This window comes from Mirounga angustirostris, unplaced genomic scaffold (genome assembly GCF_029215605.1).
Source record: "Mirounga angustirostris isolate CCGP_5_RB_7025 unplaced genomic scaffold, mMirAng1.0.hap1 SCAF_9, whole genome shotgun sequence".
Taxonomy (NCBI): Eukaryota; Metazoa; Chordata; class Mammalia; order Carnivora; family Phocidae; genus Mirounga; species Mirounga angustirostris.
The window spans coordinates 110839488-110859120 of record NW_026991717.1 but is presented as its reverse complement, the minus strand read 5'-3'; the positions used below and the strand labels follow the sequence as shown (position 1 = coordinate 110859120).

Sequence of the window (19633 nt, the reverse complement as noted above, 5' to 3'; positions counted from 1 at the left end):
ACTATTGGTAGTGTTAGCAAAACTGAAAGTATAAACAACCAAGTAAGAATAACAACCATATCAATTTTAATTCTTACAATCATTCAGGGCATCAAAATCCTTTATAGGCTTTCAAGCTCAACACATGTTTTTTTACCTTCATTTGGCACTCTGAACTTTTAAGTAAAGAGCAAAATGCATATAACATAATCAAGACCCAATTCCTCTAAAATCGTACCACTAAAATTTTTAACAGGACTAAGGATCCTGTTTGCTACATTCATGATGAATTAGCTTTCTCATGAATAGACCAGGCAATAGAAGTCACCTCTTTTAATTCAGTCATATATTTATTTTACTTTGCTCACCTGGATCAAAGATCTATATCTTATTCGCAAGATAATGACAAAGAAGGCATTTAATAAGTCAGAAATAATCAGCATTCACTAGAAAGAGATAGTAGAAATAGAAATAATAGAAAGCTTATAGAAATTTAACTATATAGGTGTAAACCCCTGATATCAACATCCATCTTATAAATTCATTCAACAAACACTGATTGATGATGCTGTGAAGAAGTCCTGCCCCAAACTGCCAGTTTCCCTCTCCCTTTACCTTCCCCTAGTAAATGGATATTCTAAGGAAGACGCCCCATTTGAGGTTTTGGAGGAAAGAAACAGGATGAAAGATTCTGTTGCCATTCAGAATTTGTCAGAATAAAAATGCCTTTCAGTAGGCTGGATTCTGTTAAGGGTTAAAATGTATTTTCCCAAGAAATAGTGTTATAAATAGTACACAGATTCCTACCTTAATCCACATATTTCTATTTGACTCTCAATTCAGTTAAACTATAATGCTATTTCAGTTTTGAACACTAGTCTAGAAATCTGGTCATCATTTATCAAGTTATTTTCATGGGAAACTGCTTTGCCCCACCTGTAAGTTGGTGGGTGCCTGCAGAGTGACATATAATGGAATTCAAGGACAATAGGATGATGGGATTCAGCACGTGCTACCCCCAAATATAGCATCTTAGCATGCTGAATAATTTAAACTTAATAATTTTGAGAAAATGGCAAAAGCAAGAGGGTCTCTCTGTCCTTCCTCTCCCCTTTACCCCTAAAACAGGTCATAAGAGTTGCCCTCCCTGTACCCTGAGGAAAGGAGCATCCTGATCGCCAAGATGGAGTGACACTGAGAAGTATCAGAACGAAAAGCTCTTTTAAATTTCCCCCAGTTTATTACCCTTAGCTCATACTCTTTGCCCCATCATAATTCTCCATGACTGTTCTCCCTTCATCAAGCCTAGCATAAAAACATCAGGTTTAACTATTTCTTTGTGTCTTCATTTCCTTATGAAGGCTCTGTAAAATTTACATTCTATAAATTAGTATGCTTCTCTCCTATTAATCTGTCTTTGTCAGTTTAATTTTCAGACATAATGGTTAGGAAAAAGAAACAAGGCAGGAATGGTACAAATGTTGATGTTAACTTAGGTCCAGTTGCTAGTGTGCTAATACTTGATTTTTCAGTCAGGTTGTGATAATAACCATAATGCAAAACATATTTTACTGTGCGATAAATGTTGCAGATAATATGTTTCACAGTTAGTTCAAACTAAAAATAATTTTACCTTTGGACTTTTGGTATAACAATCAGTATTGATAATACAATAATTCTCATTGAGTAATTATTCATATCAGGCACTGCACCAGTTCAATAGTTAAGGTCCCCTAAAATGTGGTATCATTCCATTTTATAGGAACATGAAGTGCAGACAAGTTAACTTGCCTAATATTACAAAGCTAGTAAGAGGCAGGATTGGGTTTCAGATCAAGGGCTGGGATTCAAATGTAGCCCAAACTGAAACTTTTAAGTACTATGCTGAATTGATCTTTAGTAAGTTTACTTCAATACTGTGAGAAAACCAGTAAAATATTAGTAACTGCCAAAGCATGAACATCTCTAGAATATGATGGAAACCTGGTTAAAGTTAATTCTTTTGGAAAACCTAGGAGTTTATTAAAAAAAAAAAATCCTCCAAAATAAAAACATCCTTCACATCCTCAAATCTGAAAATCACATGGTATGCATGAAGCTATTTAGAGATTTTAGTATCAAAGAAAAAGGCAATAAGGAGAATTCCCAAATGGCTTAAAAGTACTGAACTATGTAAAAGCAAAGACAGAATTACTGTATCTTTCACAACTCTAGGAGAGAATTAAGCCCTAATGCACTATATATCCACTGTATGTAATGAATTAACTTCTCTTTTATGAATCTAGAATGGCAACATCTTCACAGGAGCTAGAAAAAACAGCCACACATATCACTTCTTGTTCTGTGGTTTGGATCAGGAATCCTGGTTGAGAAAGGAAGGTTTTTTTTTTTTTTTTTTGTAGTAGAGGGAAAGTAATTGAATTTTATTTATTTTTATTTTTAAAGTTTTTATTCAAATTCAGTTAACACACACTGTAATATTAGTTTCAGGTGTACAATATACTGATCCAACACATCCATATAACACCTGGTGCTCATCACAAGTGCGCTCCTTAATCCCCATCACCCATTTCACCCTTCCACCCATGTACCTCCCCTCTGGTAACCATCAGTTTCTTCTCTATAGTTAAGAGCCTGTTTCTTGGTTTGCCTCTCTACCCCTCCCCCTACCCTTTGCTCATTTGTTTTGTTTCTTAAATTCCATATATGAGTGAAATCATCTGGTATTTATCTTTCTCTGACTTATTTCACTTAGCATAATACTCTCTAGCTCCATCTATGTCATTGCACATGGCAAGATTTTTATGGCTATATATATATATATAGCCATGTATATATATATATATACACACACACACCACATCTTCCATATCCATTCATCAGTGGATGGACATCTGGGCTGTTTCCATAATTTGGCCATTGCAGATTATGCTGCTATAAACATTGAGGTTCATGTATGCCTTTGAATTAGTATTTTTGTATTCTTTGGGTAAATATCTAGTAGTGCTTTTGAAAGGAGGAAAAAAGGTAACCAGAGAAAACTGATAAATTCCATTTGCTGAAATCTAGGTTATGCATTCATTTCAATACCCAAATGCATGTTTGTGTGTACAAGCAAAGAAAATTTACATTGTTGGTAGTCAAGAAGATATTTATCTGAATGTTTAAAAATTAGAGCAAGATTGGTGGTAAATCAAACCTGTCTGTAAAGCTATGAGTATGAACCAAAGCAGGATATAACCATGAGCTATTCTGAATTCATTAAACCTATGTAGTTTATTGGAAGCTGTGCAAGCATGCATTGATATTATCTCCCATATAGAAGAGACAATTGGGTTAAGAAAGAAGAGAAATGGAGACAAAATGCTGGCTGTGGTACATAAGGGCACACGAAGAAAAAGAAGGATGAGCATCAGCCCAGTGAAGAGTAAAATTCACTTTGATATCAATTTCCCTCACTATTGGATAAGAACAATAAAAACAAAAAAGAGCATTGGAAATTTATATGTTGATCCTTCCTTTGACTTGCCTGCCAATACTCCCTTTGTGTCTTGGTAATCGATGAAGAAGCTTTAATCAGAGGTGTATGTACAACTTATTTATTACTCAATAACACTAGATTCTGACTTCAGTTTTGTTTAAAGCTAACTAAGGAATACTTTCTACTGGCTTAACAATAAACCTCAGCTTTCTATATTTTTTTGTGTACCAATTCTGATTCCCATATGAATTCCCATCTGAATTTATGAGAGCATGATTTTTTATAGACTTTAATTCCCAGTATTTTTCAAACAGGATGTCAAGGGAACTGATTGGGGTCACAGAGAATAAAGCTGTCTTGCTCTAAGTAAACTTTAGGTTCCAAAAACAGGGAAAGTCAATTCTACAGTTTGAGACTCTTCTCTCCTATAACATCCGAGGTCAATAAGGATTTAGAGTTGTAGAGATTGGAGTAACATATTATTTGAGCCCACATTCAAGAAAAATTAGGCTGCTATCCCTGTTACTTATTTATTTAAAAAATGGAATATCAGAGTATACTGTAGGAATAGTCAGGCAGAGTAGAATTAAAATGTTTTAGAAGTACTGACTTAGATTACTATATACTTTTGGAAATCAGAAAAATGCATGCAAATGTTAGAGACATATGACACATATATAATGGGATATTTGAAACTGGGTTCTAACTCATGATCTAGTCAATATGTGTTTAATAAATGCTCACTGTATGCTAGATGGGGAAAAGGAGTAAAATCCAAAAGGAACTAAGTCAATGTCTTTACCCAACCAAGTTTCACAACCTAATTAACAGAGTGAATGCTATTATAAATATACCCATTAGGGGATAATTAAATGTCATTCATTCAATCACTCACTCAACCCACACTTACTGAATACCTACTGTTTGCCTCAAAATGATCTAGCCTCTGACTTACAGGTTTCAAAAAAAAAAAAAAAAGCAACCTCTGGTCTCTAGGAGCTCACGATGCAATAGATAAAAACAGTTAAGTAAACATATAATTACAACACATCATGATAAATGCAGTTATAGAAGTTAGTACAAACTGCTATGGGGATATGCATGAGATGCTCCTAACTCAGATGGGGGTAGGAGTTGGACGGAGATTATCAGGAAAGGCTTCCTGGAGCCAGGATATATGAGCAGAATTTTAAGGGACAATTACAATTTAGTTAGGTGAAGAAAAGTGGAAAAAAATCAGAGAAAAAGGCAAGCATAATTCACAGATATGAGGGACCCTGGCAACTGGGAAATGGCAAAAAAGTGTGGCTGAAGCTAATTTTAACCATGATAGGGGGTGGTAAGAGGAATAGTTAATGAGTTAAGTAAGGGCCAATTCCTAAGGGTTATGGAAAGCCACTGAAAGACATTAAATAGGGGAATGGCATGATTACATTAACATTTTAACAAGTTCATTCTGGTGAGCAATGTAAAGATAAATAAGAGATAGTCATGGAATAAATGATGAGGGTAGAGAAACTAGTTTGGAGATTAATCTAGTAATCCAGATGAGAAATCCAACTAAATCACTGAAAGTGATTCTAGAGAGAAGGGCATAGATTCTAGAATACAAAAAGGCAGAATCTATAGGACTTAGGTTATGTGGTCATAAGGGATACAAGATAACACCCAGATTTCCAGTCTGAGCCACTGCATAGTGTTATATATTGAAATAGTGCATGAAGAAACAAATTTGGGGGCTGAGTTATGTTCAAGGTGCTTGTAACTTCAGAGAGAGATGTGGGCTGTAGACAGTTGATCCCAAGGTAGTTACCAAATAGTGACAGTGATATGTGACAGTAATATATGTGAAGCTCCTAGAATTATCCTTGACCAAAGTAAATGCTATATAAATAGAAGTAACAATGATGAATGGTGATGATCATAATTATAACAATAGTTGATTATGAAAACTTTTTGTGGTGATAAAAATGTTGTAGTTGTATATCTATGCTTTCTAATACAATAGCCACTAGCCACATTGACTACTGAGCACTTGAAATGTGGCTGCTGCAAATAAGAAACTAAATTTTAAGTTGAATTAATTTTAATGAATTTAAATTTAAAGCCACATATGGCTACTGGCTATTGTGCTGGACAATGCAGATATATAGTGAGAAATGAAACGAGAATCTGAGAGTGAATCAAGTTGATCATCAACATGTAAGGAACGGTAGTAAAATAGTCAAATAGGCAGGAGGAAAAGCAGTATAGAGTAATACTGCCTATAAGCACAGTTGAAATTCCTTTCAGAGGATGACTAGGGGTAAGTAGGAGTTTTCTGGAGAAAGGTAGAATGGAGCTATGAAGTGTAGGAGGGCATTTCAGAATGACAAAATAGCACAAATAAAGACCAACAAGAAAGAAGGAATATAATATAACAAGAAAGTCCCCTTGACTAGTTGGTAGGTACATGAAAGGGAATAAATGGCCAATTGTCCTTGTTTGACAGGGCCTGAGGGGTTTCCTGGAGTACAGAACTTTCAGTTTTAAACCAAAATAGTCCTAGGAGGTGGTGCTTTCAGTGATAAAATCAGGAAAAGTCCTGGGCAAACTGGGAGGAGTTGGTCACTAGAAAATACTACTAGATAAATAGCGGCTGGCCAAAGTATAAAGGATGTTGGGAGAGAGGCAGAAAAGCATTTACTCTTGATACAACAGCTCAGAGGTAGGCTATTATAGCTTTTTTGATTAGATAACTGATGGGAATGAAAGTAGTACTTGGGAAGATTAGTCTGATTTAAGAAGAAAGAGGAACTATCAAAGAGAATCCAATTGTTTAGCTAATGTAATAATCCAAGTCTGAGGTGACTAGAGCTTACACAACCAAGGAGAAGAAAAATAAATTAATGCTTACTATGTCCCAGGGACTCTACTGATTTTACATAAATTACAATTCTCCCTGAAACCCAGATGTAGAAACTTTATACACTTTAGAAAAGTTGATTGATGATTTAAGTATTCACTCCCCATTTCCTAAATATTTTTTGAGTGCCTTCTACAGGAGTTGCCAAATTCATTGTTTTTTGAAAGCCAGGATTTGAAAGTGGATCTGGCTACAAGTTCATTGTATGTATTAGAAGAATTAAAAGGAGATAATTCTTTCTCAAAGATATGCATAGCCTCCATCTTAGTTTTAAGACACTTAAAAAACTTACTAAACCTGTTATCCATGCTTTAATATTTCCTCATCTTAAACTTTAAAATTCTCATGACTTATTTTCATTGATGACCTCTTTTGTATTTCAAATGATCAGAGTAGATGAGGTAGTATATAAGGATAAGCAGAAATTCACTACTGTCAACTACAATAGTTTGTTTAAAAAATCTTTTTATTATGGAAATTTAAAAATGTATGTCCAAGTAGACAGAAGTACCTATCATCTTTTTTTAAAAAATGTCAATCAATTCTTTTCAATTCTTTTCCAAGAAGGTTTTGATTAGATAGATTTATCAAATATTCCTGTCAAATGTGCTTTTCCATTACCTTTATGGCTGGTCACTTATTTGGATGTAAGAGAAAAGTATGTAATTAATTAATTAATTAATCAATTTATGTTTAGAGATGGAGAGAGAGGTGGAGAGAGGGGCAGAGGGAGAGGGATTGAGAGAATCTTAAGCAGGCTCTATGCCCAGTGCCGAGCCCGACATGGGGCTCGATCTCACAACCCTGAGATCATGACCTGAGCCAAAATCGAGAGTTGGACACTCAACCAATTGACCCACACAGGTGCCCCCTTAATTTTCTTATTTTGACCCAAACAATTTATATACTGTAATTCCTTTTTAAAGGTTCAAAAGTGAAGTAGGAGTTAGGAAACTTTGGTAAGCAGCAGTTGTAGTGTTTTTAAAAGATTCCATTTCTAACAGATTTCTTCACATTATCTCCAAATTCCCAACTATTATATACAAACAGAATGAAAACAGTAAACATAAGAGTGACAGGGAAGAGTGGAGCACCACAGAAAACTATATTGAAATAAATACTAAATTGATTATTAATAGATTTTCTAAGTGAGATTTTGTGAAGTAGAAAATATTAGGTGATCATTTCACAGTGTTGAATCTTTATTTTATTTTATTAGTTTCTTCCAATCTAAATAGTTTGTAGTCCTGTTAGTGGTTCAAAAATGGCCCTATCTTTTTTTAATTTTAATTTTTTTTTAAAGATTTTATTTATTTATTTGACAGAGAGACACAGTGAGAAAGGGAACACAAGCAGGGGGAGTGGGAGAGGGAGAAGCAGGCTTCCTGCTGATCAGGGAGCCTGACGTGGGGCTCAATCCCAGGACCCTGGGATCATGACCTGAGCCATGAAGGCAGATGCTTAATGACTAAGCCACCCAGGCGCCCCCTATTTTTTTTTTTTAAAGAGGAAATGTTGCTGTATTTAAAATCCAGTTTTCTTCGTTCCCTTCCATCTTTCCTTCCTCCATTGAATATGCAGATGTACTATCTGCAATTCAACTGAAGTTTCCATTTGCAGAGGCTCCAAACTATCAGTCAGCCAAGGTTTGTTTAGATCAGAATTGGTGTTCTAAAAGTGTGTTGGGTTCAAAGGGCAACTGTTTTGCATGCTACAACTTAAAAATGCCACTGTTTCTTCAGGTAGCTAAAAGTTTTCAAGCATTAAAATAAAAATAAAATTGGGGCGCCTGGGTGGCTCAGTCAGTTAAGCATCTGCCTTCGGCTCAGGTCATGATCCCAGGGTCCTGGGATGGAGCCCCGCATCGGGATCTCCAATCAGCAGGGAGCCTGCTTCTCCCTCTCCTTCTGCCTCTGTCCCTACCCCTGCTTGTTCTCTCTCTCTCTCTAAATAAATAAATAAAATCTTAAAAAAATAAATAAAATTAAATTTTGGTCTCTGTCCACTCAACAGTACAAATCAATTTAACTTCAAAATTTCAAATTATCTAAATCAACCTTGCTACTAAAAAATCTAAGACATTAAAGAAAAGGTTTTAAAGGTTCAATGTTTATTTTTTTTACTGTTACAAAGCATAAAAAGATTTATATCTAGTGTATTTTTCAGCTTTTCAAATAAGTCAGAAAGAGCACTACAAGGAGATAGTACTAATTCTGGCTTTTGTCTAAACTAAGTGAATTCTGAAGCAATTTTTTCAAAGGATCTTAAAAAATGAACACTGCTGGAACAATACTGGAGCAAAGCTGAGATTAGTTGGGAATTTGAAAGGTGAGTTCTTTTTTTACTTGACTTGAGGGGATGAACAATCATGTACAACCTGTGACACTGATCTCATTATATTCATGATATTCTATGCATTCTAAATGTGAAGCCAATTCCAAAGGTCAAGACATAGCTAGCAGATTATAATTACATTTAAAGAAGAAATAGTAGGTGTTCAATATATATTTATTGAATGACTAAATATAAGAAAAATAAGAATAATAAATTACAAGAGGAAGGTCTTTCTACTATTTCCTTGAATTAAAGCTTTGTATCTTATAGATACATATCTAAATCCTCTCATAAGATAAAATAAAAAATTATATGATCAGCCTGAACCAGGTAAATATATACTGTGAAAATACAAGTCTATTGCATGCCATGCAGAGCTGATGACTTTTAGTAACTCCTGAATAGCAGAAGGTGTGGTATTTAAGAAAAAACAATTTTCTGACACTCATTTGGAAGCTTTATGACTTAAGGCAAGATATCTAACCTCTTTGAGCTCATTTTCCTGGTTTGTAAAATCAGGATGACGATAATGTCTTCTCTAAATAGCTGTAGTGAAGACTAACTGAAATAAGATCAATGAGATGTCAAACACAAAGCCTGTCACATAGTAAGTGAATTGTAATTTTTACAAAGGGGCAATCAACTACATGGATTAATATTTGCTGAGCAGTATCAGTCAGGTGAGGTTAGAAATTATCTTGTTCTTGAACAACTCATGGATAGACTCATTTTTGAACATGGTTTATTTTTTGGTCTTATGAATGTCACAGAAGATAGTGACATGAAATTGATAAAGCCAATGTGCTACATTAGGTACTGGAGAATTTATTCCTTTAGTAGTAAGGTCAGTGAAGATGGTATAAATGTGAGGGAAAGAAGAGACTGAGTCATGGAAAGTTTGGCTACCTCCACTGATGCTATAAAATAAAAAATACACTTAACCAACAGTCCCATCAAGAGGCTTCCATATGAAAAATTGAAACATGAGGACATTTCTTGAAATTCTAATTATTAAGACTCATAGTCTAAAATTTTATAAAATAATTGTTTACCAATTTAAGATGAAACAGAAAAAATTATGGAAGGTTATTCTGTCTGGAGGGTTATCATGAATATTAGAGCCCTAAGCAGTTCTTCACGGTCTTACTGGTCTTTATAGCATCATAAATTAAACATAAGTACCACCGATGAAGTCCGCAGAGATGTATCACTGGAAATATAAAAACCCTACCACAAATGACAAAAAGAGAAACATATTTCATGACAAATAAATAAAGCTAATGTGTCACAATAACAAATCCAGATAAAGCCAGAGTTCATTTAAGAGCCGAGTGCTATGGAGCAAATGCTACAGCATACACAATCCCATCCCCCCCAGAAGCCAATTCCACATTCCAACCTGAGAACCCTCCTGCACACATGCTATCACAGAGAAAGTAATACCCTGATGGATGCTGTAGGCTGTGATTGAAGATGATGCCAATGGTAGACTTCTTATACACTCTCATGGGAAATGGAGAATTGCCTGGATGAAGTGTCAGAAAGAAATGGGTTATATATTTTTTACACTGGGAATCATAATCCTGGGGAATTAAGAAAAGACCTATGGAAAATGTGGTAATGAGATGATATTAATCTTGTCTCTCAAAAGTCTGCTGATAGCACAAGTAATTTATTTGCCTTTCATTACTTTCCTTTCCCTACAGATATATATTTCAAGAAGAAATTAATTCTCTACAAAATCAGTTTTAAGAGAAAAAAAATCTAAAACAGCTGAAACTTAATCAGAATTAAGCTAACAGTACTAAATATGTGTAGAAATGTGTTTTGTCTGGAAAAAATTAGGATCTTAAAATTCATAGAATATTAAAGTCCTTTTATTTACTAGCCATATTTTGAGGCACAAATACTCTTTTCTCTTAGTTACTTAACAGTGCCCCTCTGTTTCTCTTAGTTACTTAACAGTGCCCCCTGCTAATAAAACAATTATTTTATAAAGGATATTCAAAATCTGTTAATATTTCAATGAATCTGTTTCACAAAAACAGAAACACACATATGCTATGGTTTTACATAGTAAGAATAAGAAATTAGACCCCTAAAGAGGCAAAAAAACATAGTTCAAGTGTCATATAAAATATTTTGTCAAAAGAACATGAATCTCATGAGTGATTATAAAATTAATCTTCCAGATTATAAGAACCTTATAAAAATACAAATATCAAGGAAACTATTCTCCTGAGTAAACTAATCAGTTTTTTAAAAAGGAATGAGTCTTCCCTTTTATACAAAAACAGGGGAATCATATTAACTTTTCATTTAGTAGCCAATTTGGGATGCTGTGTCTATGGTTAATGGGACAAAACTGTTACTAAGTCAATGTAAATCTTCAGCTACCAGAGAGACGTACACAGGCCTACAAACCAGAATCTTTGTCTTTAGCCAATATTAATTTAATAACAAATTGCCTGGCTCAAAGGAATTTTTACAGAATTAAAGTGGTGGTAACAATCAAGTTGGCTACTCAGACTTTAACCATTTCAACATGATACAGTGACTGCCCTCCCCCCAAAAAAGTTACTCAGAAAACAGTACAGTTATTATAAAAATATAGAAAATTCCTTCTGAAACAGCTAACTTTTCCCCTTTGGTACCCTTATCCCTTCCAGCCAAGTGCAAAGTGCAAGGCAAAATAAATTAAGGCAAAGGAAAATAAAATAAGAAAAATGGTGAGGGTGAGCATGTTGTTGACCATTTAAGATAACACGTGCAGAGTATACCTCAGATACACTATAGGTAGATGAGCACGAGGGAAGCCGAGCCTGGTTTTGCAGTGGGGAAAAGAAAACACTGTTAAAGAGGAAATGATAGCATAGTAAGGGTCTCAGAAGATTAGATGGCTCCATCACCAACACATTTGCCAGATAACAAGACAGCCTTATAAGCAGACACCTGAGTTTGAAATCTCAAGGTTCAAGCTATCTGAGGAGAGCCTTGTGATAAAAAAATACCTGGCTTAAAAAAAAAAAAATCCATGACAGAGATGACTCCCTCTGATCAGATCTGATTTTATCTTGCTGAGAAGATGCTCATTAAGGTTAATCAGAAAGCAGAACCCCGGTCATTTTTCTCCTGTGGTACTACACTGATCTTCATTGGTTTAATAACACTAGCAAACTATATGTGAGGTTATTTTTAAGATGAGGGCTCTACTGTACATCTTCATATTGCTTTTTAAAGAGGGCACCAAAGCCAGCTCAGTATTCTGATTCTGATGTCCTGTTCCTACTATTCCATTTGCAGTACTACTGAATCTTCATATATGTATATATATATATATGTATACATATTTATGTATACATATTATGTATGTATATATGTCTATATATTAATGATACATTAATGTATGTGTCAATAAAAACACCATAAGAGACAAAATTTGAAACACAAAACTCTTGTCCAAACCTATCTTTTATCAGACTGCTTTACTGATTTTTTAAAACAGCTATTTTATACTCAAAAATATATTTAATCTTCATGCTTTGAACTGATAATTTTCTGGCCTGTTCTTACGTTCTAGGTTGTCATACTGCCATGTTTAATTCTCTGACCTCTTCTTTCATTAGGTTGTTACAATGCCAGGTGAATTAAATTAAGTATGCATTCTCTAGTTACAAATTCTTCATGAAGTTACAAAACACAAAGGTAGGATGGGGAAATGAAGATACAGAAGATGGCACAGTGGAGGAATCAGAAATGCCCTTATTATCTGATTTGTTCAATGGTATTTCTAGCACCCAGCACAGCAGAATGTAGTAGGTGCTCAATAAGTGTTCAATGAATAAATGAATATACAAACTCTTTTCTTCTATCTAAAAAACTGAACTGTGTGAAATAATGTTGAGAAGGTTTTATATTTACCATCACAAAGATCTGTGATAAAATGTTATCACTGCCACTTAATAGGTTACTTTGAGGTATTCCCTAAAATACGGTCAATTCTATACATACTAAGAAATTAAATTTTTTTCCAACCATATACACACCTAATTTTCTTTAGCAAGGTATTAGTTCTAAGAAAACTTGGCTATGCATGTTTTTTCTGTCTCTATATATCCATAAAACTGAAAAACTTTATCTTTCAAAACAGTTTGAGTCTTTATCTTTTCCCCCCCCTCACTTCTCCATTTTCTGTTACTAGGGAAATTTACTTGTCAAGGAGATCTTTTCTTAGTACCTTATTTTTGTATTAAAGTCAATCCTGAGAATGGCAATTCTGCAATAAACATTTAACACCTCACAGTGTGTGTCATTTCCACTTCCATGGTGTCTTAGGTACGGTACTGTAGGTGATTTTATAAGTATTAGATGAGATTTTTTTTCGTTCTAAACAGATTTTTGTTATTCAGAAGTGAAACCTCAGAATTGTATTAACAAGTAAGTTAAGCAAATTCTAAGATTGAAAGGTAGCAAAATTAGCCTGTTTTCCAAACAGATAATACTAAAGTTGATATACTGTCATTTCATCATTACTGTAGTCTGGTCATATTTGTAAGACACCATCTACCAGAATACTCAGGATGTTACATAATTATTATAAAATAAAGAGTAAATAAATGCATATTATTGATATGAGTAAGTGCCAAAACATCAAACAAGGAAGACTTATTAGGAGGCTCAAATAATATTCTACAAAAGACTCTAAAATTTGCCTGAGAAAGTAGAGTATATAGACAAACTGATGTTTACTCATTTAAAAGCTACTGAATGTTTATTTAAGGACTAATGTTCCAGCTGTTCTTCCTTACTTCAGTCAGAGTTGGCTGATTCAATGCAGATGCCTTTTAGATATTTAAGTGCTGTATATTAAGATATGATGTATTAGTTGATCATATCAGGGTGTCTTTACCAGTTGTACAAAATTTCCTGTAGATGGCATGATTTTTTGGTGCAGTTACATATGAGAAATCAAAAGGTGGTCTTATCTTTAATAAAACAGAATGAAGTAATAAACAGAAAAATGTGGTGTGCAGCAAAAATACTCTAAAAACACATTTTAAAAAAGTTTAAGGGAGCAAGATTGGAACTTATCTTTTTACCCTAAATCTCTGTAGGGGACTCCTCAACAAAGAGGAATTTATAATCTATACTTTATTTCCATGACAGTTCTATATTTGAAGGATTTAACGTTAATCCCATGGTGGGTTTACTTTGTGTGTCTGTGACACGATGTGAAAAAAGAGTAGCTAGAAAAAACAATGGCAAACAGATGAATAAAAATGTAAAGATAGAGATTTCAGGGTATTAACTCTTTTAGACATATGCTTCTAGGCAGAACAATCTGAAACCATCCCCCCAAAATGAGCAGCTCTTCTTTCCTCAAGCTCTAAAATGAAGATAATTTTACAAAGCCTCTATTATAATCACTTCTCTGTCACTGTCGTTTTGCACACTAGCTCATTATAGCAGGTCTCAGCAAAGTTTTCCTGTAAATAGTCAGGTAGTAAACATTTCTGGTTTTGTGTGCCATATGACCTTTGCTGTAACTGTTTACCTCTGCTTTTGTAGGGCAAAAGCAACCACAGATTATATGCAAATGAATGAATGTGGCTGTGTTTCAATAAAACTTTATTTTTGGACACTGAAATTTGAACTTCATATGCTTTTTACATGTTGTGGAATTTTGTTCTCCCCCTATTCTTTTGGTCTCCCCCTATCATTTAAAAATGTAAAAACCATTCCGAGCTTGTGGGCCCACAGAGAAACAGGATTTGGCCCAGGAGCTATAGTTTGCTGACCCCGGAGTTATAGCATTAATTCGATGAATATAAAAAAGCCAAAAAAGCCCCATAACACTTCATCAAAAATATAAGAACAGTTAGTTCAGAACTAAGACTGCAATGAAAATACTGATCTTAAAAAAATCTATAAAATCACAACTATCTAATCCATTATTTATACCGATCGCATTTCATATTAGTCTTATTTTAGCATTCAGAAAATTGTTAAACATTTAAAAATCATTCTTCAAAAGACTTATCACTTTTGGACTTGATTCAGATATTTTTCTTAAACTTATTAAAAACATAGTCTTATTTTAAGTGATAACTCCTCCCTTAACTTTTTCCACTTCAAGTAACACATCCTTTTATTTATGTTAGCATAGCAAGTACTTATAATTATCATATTCCTTTTACTTCATTGACTTTTTAATTCCTAGTTTGCTTATGTGCCAATAATCTGCTTTCATAAGTCATCTTCCCTTTTATTGTTTGTCAAAGACTTTAAAAAATTAATATATTTGGTTACCCAAAACTTAACTGTATATGTTTGTAGCTGAATAGAAATTTATTTATCCCATAGACTGAGTGAAAACATAAAATTTGTGGCTTTGTGGTATTTTTGCTCCTCTCCTTTCTTTTCTTTCTACTTGTCTTTATTTCATGAGCATTTATGTTCTTTTTCTCTGAATATTTTAACACTCAAGCTTTTCAGGGCCCCATCACTCTTTAATTAACTTCAACTTTGTAAACTTACCTTGATTTATATTATCTAAATAAAGTATTAGTTTGTATTATCTTATGTTTTCCAATTCTCAACACTGTTTACACTGTTTTTCTATCTTAAGCCTAACTTTAAATATTCTTCCGACTAGATTCATGTATTTGATGATTTTTTTCTTTTTTTCAATTTAAATTCAATTAGCCAACATATAGTACATCATTAGTTTCAGATGTAGAGGTCAGTGATTCATCAGTTGCATATAACACCCAGTGCTCATCACATCACGTGTCCTCCTTAATGCCCATCACCCAGTTACCCCTTCCCCCCACCCACCTCCCCTCCAGCAACTCTGTTTGTTTCCTATAGTTTAGTCTCTCATGGTTTGTCTCCCTCTCTGATTTCTTCCCAGTTTTCCCTCTTTCCTTCTATGATCCTCTGCGCTATTTCTTATATCCCACATATGAGTGAAACCATATGATAATTGTCTTTCTCTGACTGATTATTTTGCTCAGCATAATACCCTCCAGCTCCATCGACATTGATGTAAAGGGTAAGATTTCATTCTTTTTGATGGCTGAGTAATATTCCATTGTGGATCTCTCTCTCTCTCTCTCATCTCACATCTTCTTAAATGTAAAGACAATTTTTTCCTTTATGTGGGATTATTTTTTAGTTATTATTCTCAACACATTATTAGTCTAAGGATTTGTAGTAACTTTTGAAGTCATTAAATTAGGCAAACTCTACTTACAAGATGATAATTTATAAAGGCAAAAGATGATAGTTTTATTATTATTAAAATTACTAAAAACTCATTTGGGGTTCAGAATACTTCTGCTTTGTACCATGTATAGAAAATGATGACACACTCTTAATTTGTAATTCAAGAATCTAACATATCCTACTTTTTGTTATAGAAGTGCCAATGTAGGATAAAGTATATTTTCATATGAGAAATAAATAAAATTTATTTTATTCTAAAAATTACATCTTAGAATATTCTACTTTATATCACTGATTATTTGTAATAAGTAAGGATGCAGGATTCTTTTCTAAAAAAATAATATATCATATAGATGAAACCAATTGAAGCATTAATGATTTAATAAAATCCTTATTCCAAACATTTGAATGATGTCTCATTTTCCCAACTATTAAATAAAATATTTAAGTACAAACCTGGTTCTGAATCTTTCATCTTATCGAATTACTTAGAAATGTTTCAATGAATTAAAAGGCACCCACAGACTTGCTCTTGTGTATAGATGCCTACAATAAATTTTCGCAAAATGGAATGATCATACATGCCTACAATAATTTTTTGCAAAATGGAATGGTCATTATATGCCAATTTATCTCATTTTAGAAACAAAATCTGTTTATATAGCTTATGGAACTGAGAATAACTTTATTCTGCTTCTAAGCAACAATTTTTAACATGCAAGCGTTATTTTAAGGCATTCTAGGGTAATGGGAATTAAAAGAAAGGGGAGAAACTGAACACTCAGCTATGTATTTGATATGTATCTTGTCTAAGCTGAACTCTGCGGAAGATACAATTTGCCTTTTGATAGCTTTCCTCCCCATACATTTCTAGTTAAAGGGAATCTTAGAATGATTTACCTAATATTCAATCTTTTTAGAAGAAAAGGTAATCAGAACAAAGTGTGACCCAGTGAAATGAAACAAAAGATGAAGACATTGGGTTAGTCATTACATATTGTATCATGCAGTACAGGTGTTAAAAAAAAGAAATTGAAAAGTGGCATGATATAACTTAATTTTTGAAGCACAAAACTTTTAATCCTAATCTCACACTAACTCCCTTCCATATAGACCTTAAGAAGTCTCAACTTTCTGGTCTTGGTTTAATAGGAAAAAAATCACATCTCATGATTGGTTACAGAGAGTATGACACTAAATACATTTATTAATATTGTCTGAATCTTTTTAGGGCTTTCTAGAATAATATTCAGGTATGTTTAGACTGATTTAATCATAAAATTCATACTAATCTTTTTTGTAAGATAGTGGAATAAATTCTGGGAGTGCTTATGGTTGATCTTTCAAATTCTGTAAGATATGCATAGAAAAGAAGAACTGGCTCACAAGAAAGTAGAAAAATGAGATACTTGCATTAATTGTTAAATCACTCAATTTAGCAATCAGAATTTAATGATTAATACTATAAAAACAACTTTGGATTTTAGTAATCAGAAATTTAATATAGAGATAGAAATAACTATGTATGGTATATAATTAAAAACAAGCTGAGAAGCCAAGAATTATCATATCACTATTGTTTATTCTACTCTTTATAACAAAACTATTATAGCAATATGAATCAAATGTATGGCAATAATCTTGGGGGAAATAAATCCAGGCTAGGATGGATAGATACTTTTTAAAAAGCCCCAGGAATGGGATGTCAGAGCTAAACAGAGCCAGAAATGATTTATTGCAATCATTTATTTTTTCTTCTGCCATATTTATACCATATACCATTTTAGAGATTTTATTTCCATTTCTCTTGAAAAGATATATTCAGGAGAAGGATGAAGCATTCTGAGCCTGAGCTATGGGTCACAAAAAATACTATTATTAGTATTGCCTATCTGACACATGTACAGTATTGCGTGGCTATAAGGTATTCTCCTTCAAAGTGCTGTCTTGGGTATATTAGCCTTTATCTCAAGTATTTATAAGATGTTATGACATTGAAGATGCTTACTGCCTAATTTTTTTTCAACAAAAGAATCTTATAGCTATTCTCAAAGAGTTTGAGTTAAGAGAAGTCTATTAACTCAGCAAAATGTGTCTACTTGCCAGATTACTATTATGATACTCTAACATTGATCATTTTCCTTAACAAATGGAATTGAATCATCAAGGCTCTATCACTTGGATCCAGCCAATAATTTATAATCCTGCTGACAAATCCAACAAGGGGCAGAAGAAATGGTCAATGGAAAAGCTCCAAGTGAAGTCTCACGAAAAGATTCTCAGAAAATTATACAATTGTGTAAGAAACACAGATTTTGAAAAGAAAATTTTTATTTTGCATTGGAGCCATAAATTATTAAATCAACTGCAATGGGTAGTGTGGCTTAAGTGTCCTCTACCCTGCCAACTTAATCTTTATTTGATAAATGTGAGCATGAAGCTACAGCTAGGAAAGAAAGAAAGAGATAGAAAAGAGACAGAAAGTAAAAAAATGGAGATGAGAGGACAAACCAATCAGATTTGGAATTACCAGTCAGCAGAAGTTTAGGAAAAAAAAAAATCACCGAGTGAAATCGTACATTTACTCTGAGAGAGTATCCTTTCACATTGCCTTCTAGGTGATCTCTGAGCTCCTCCAGCTTTCGATGGAGCTACATGTAAACATCAGAAAATGAATTGAAAAAGCAACTTGTTCTCTTTTCAGTTTTCCTTTTTCCTTTTAAAAATAAGATCATAGCGTTATACATTTCTCACTGCCTTTGGCAAACATATCAAAACATCAAAGATATTTGTATAACAGAAGAATACATGCTCAATAAATCCGTGAGTAGGAAGCCAACATTTTATTTTATTTATAGCATCTTTTCTCCCCAAAGTGTTGGAGAAAATAAATACTGTAACTATCCTTATAATCCCCTAGAGATTCACTTTAAAATTTTCTATTTGGTAGAAATATAGAGTAAAAATATTTAGAAATTATGAAATTTGCTTTTCCCAAACACACTTTTTGATTTAAAGCTGAAACCATATTAAAGTAAACTGACTGAACCCTAATGTGTATCTTTGATCTTAAACATATACATGTGTATATACATAATCATACCGTATATACACTTAAAAATAATAAATGTACAATTATAAGTTAAAGCTCTATACACCCAAAAGCTGAACTTAAAGATAATTAAACACACGCGCGCTTGCACACACAATCCAGTTTATAGCAGATGGTGCTGCACTTATGGATGCCATTTTATTTTATTTCACTCTCAATAATTTTTAAGAAGTTATGTCACGTTTCACCTTTTCACTTGAACCTGGCTCATAATCCATAGTCTAAACAATAATGGACTTATATTCCCTTAAAGACAAAGGTAAAATATGATACCTCACACAAGTAGACAGTGAGGAATGCTACTGATGTATCACTGGGATACATAAACTTATATTTTTCTGACTGAATAATTTTAACTTGCCATGATTTTGAAACAGGCACATAATCCACACTTCCCATCCCCTCTCATTATTCTTAGTGAAAAAACATTAAAAACAAAACAAAACAAAAAATGCTACCCAGTATACAGCAGTGTTAGAGAACAGAGAAGATGGCTTGTCTGGAATAAAGGACACAAACATACAGACACACCTTCATCCATGTGCACTCATGTGCGTGCACACACACAAATAAATAAACAACAAAAAAGTAAAAT

At 33.4% G+C, this 19633-nt stretch overlaps 1 protein-coding gene across 14 annotated transcripts in view; it reads right to left on the bottom strand.

Annotated features, from left to right (window-relative positions):
* The window catches only part of GPHN (gephyrin), a 624049-nt gene that overhangs the window by 182842 nt on the left and 421574 nt on the right, over positions 1–19633 (bottom strand). The window contains exon 10 of one of the 14 annotated variants that reach the window (XM_064571195.1): positions 18506–18577. The exons of the other annotated variants lie outside the window; for them this stretch is intronic. Within the exon in view, the coding sequence (XP_064427265.1) occupies positions 18506–18577 (72 nt within the window). The remainder of the gene's footprint in view (positions 1–18505; positions 18578–19633) is intronic. 14 annotated transcript variants of the gene reach the window in all.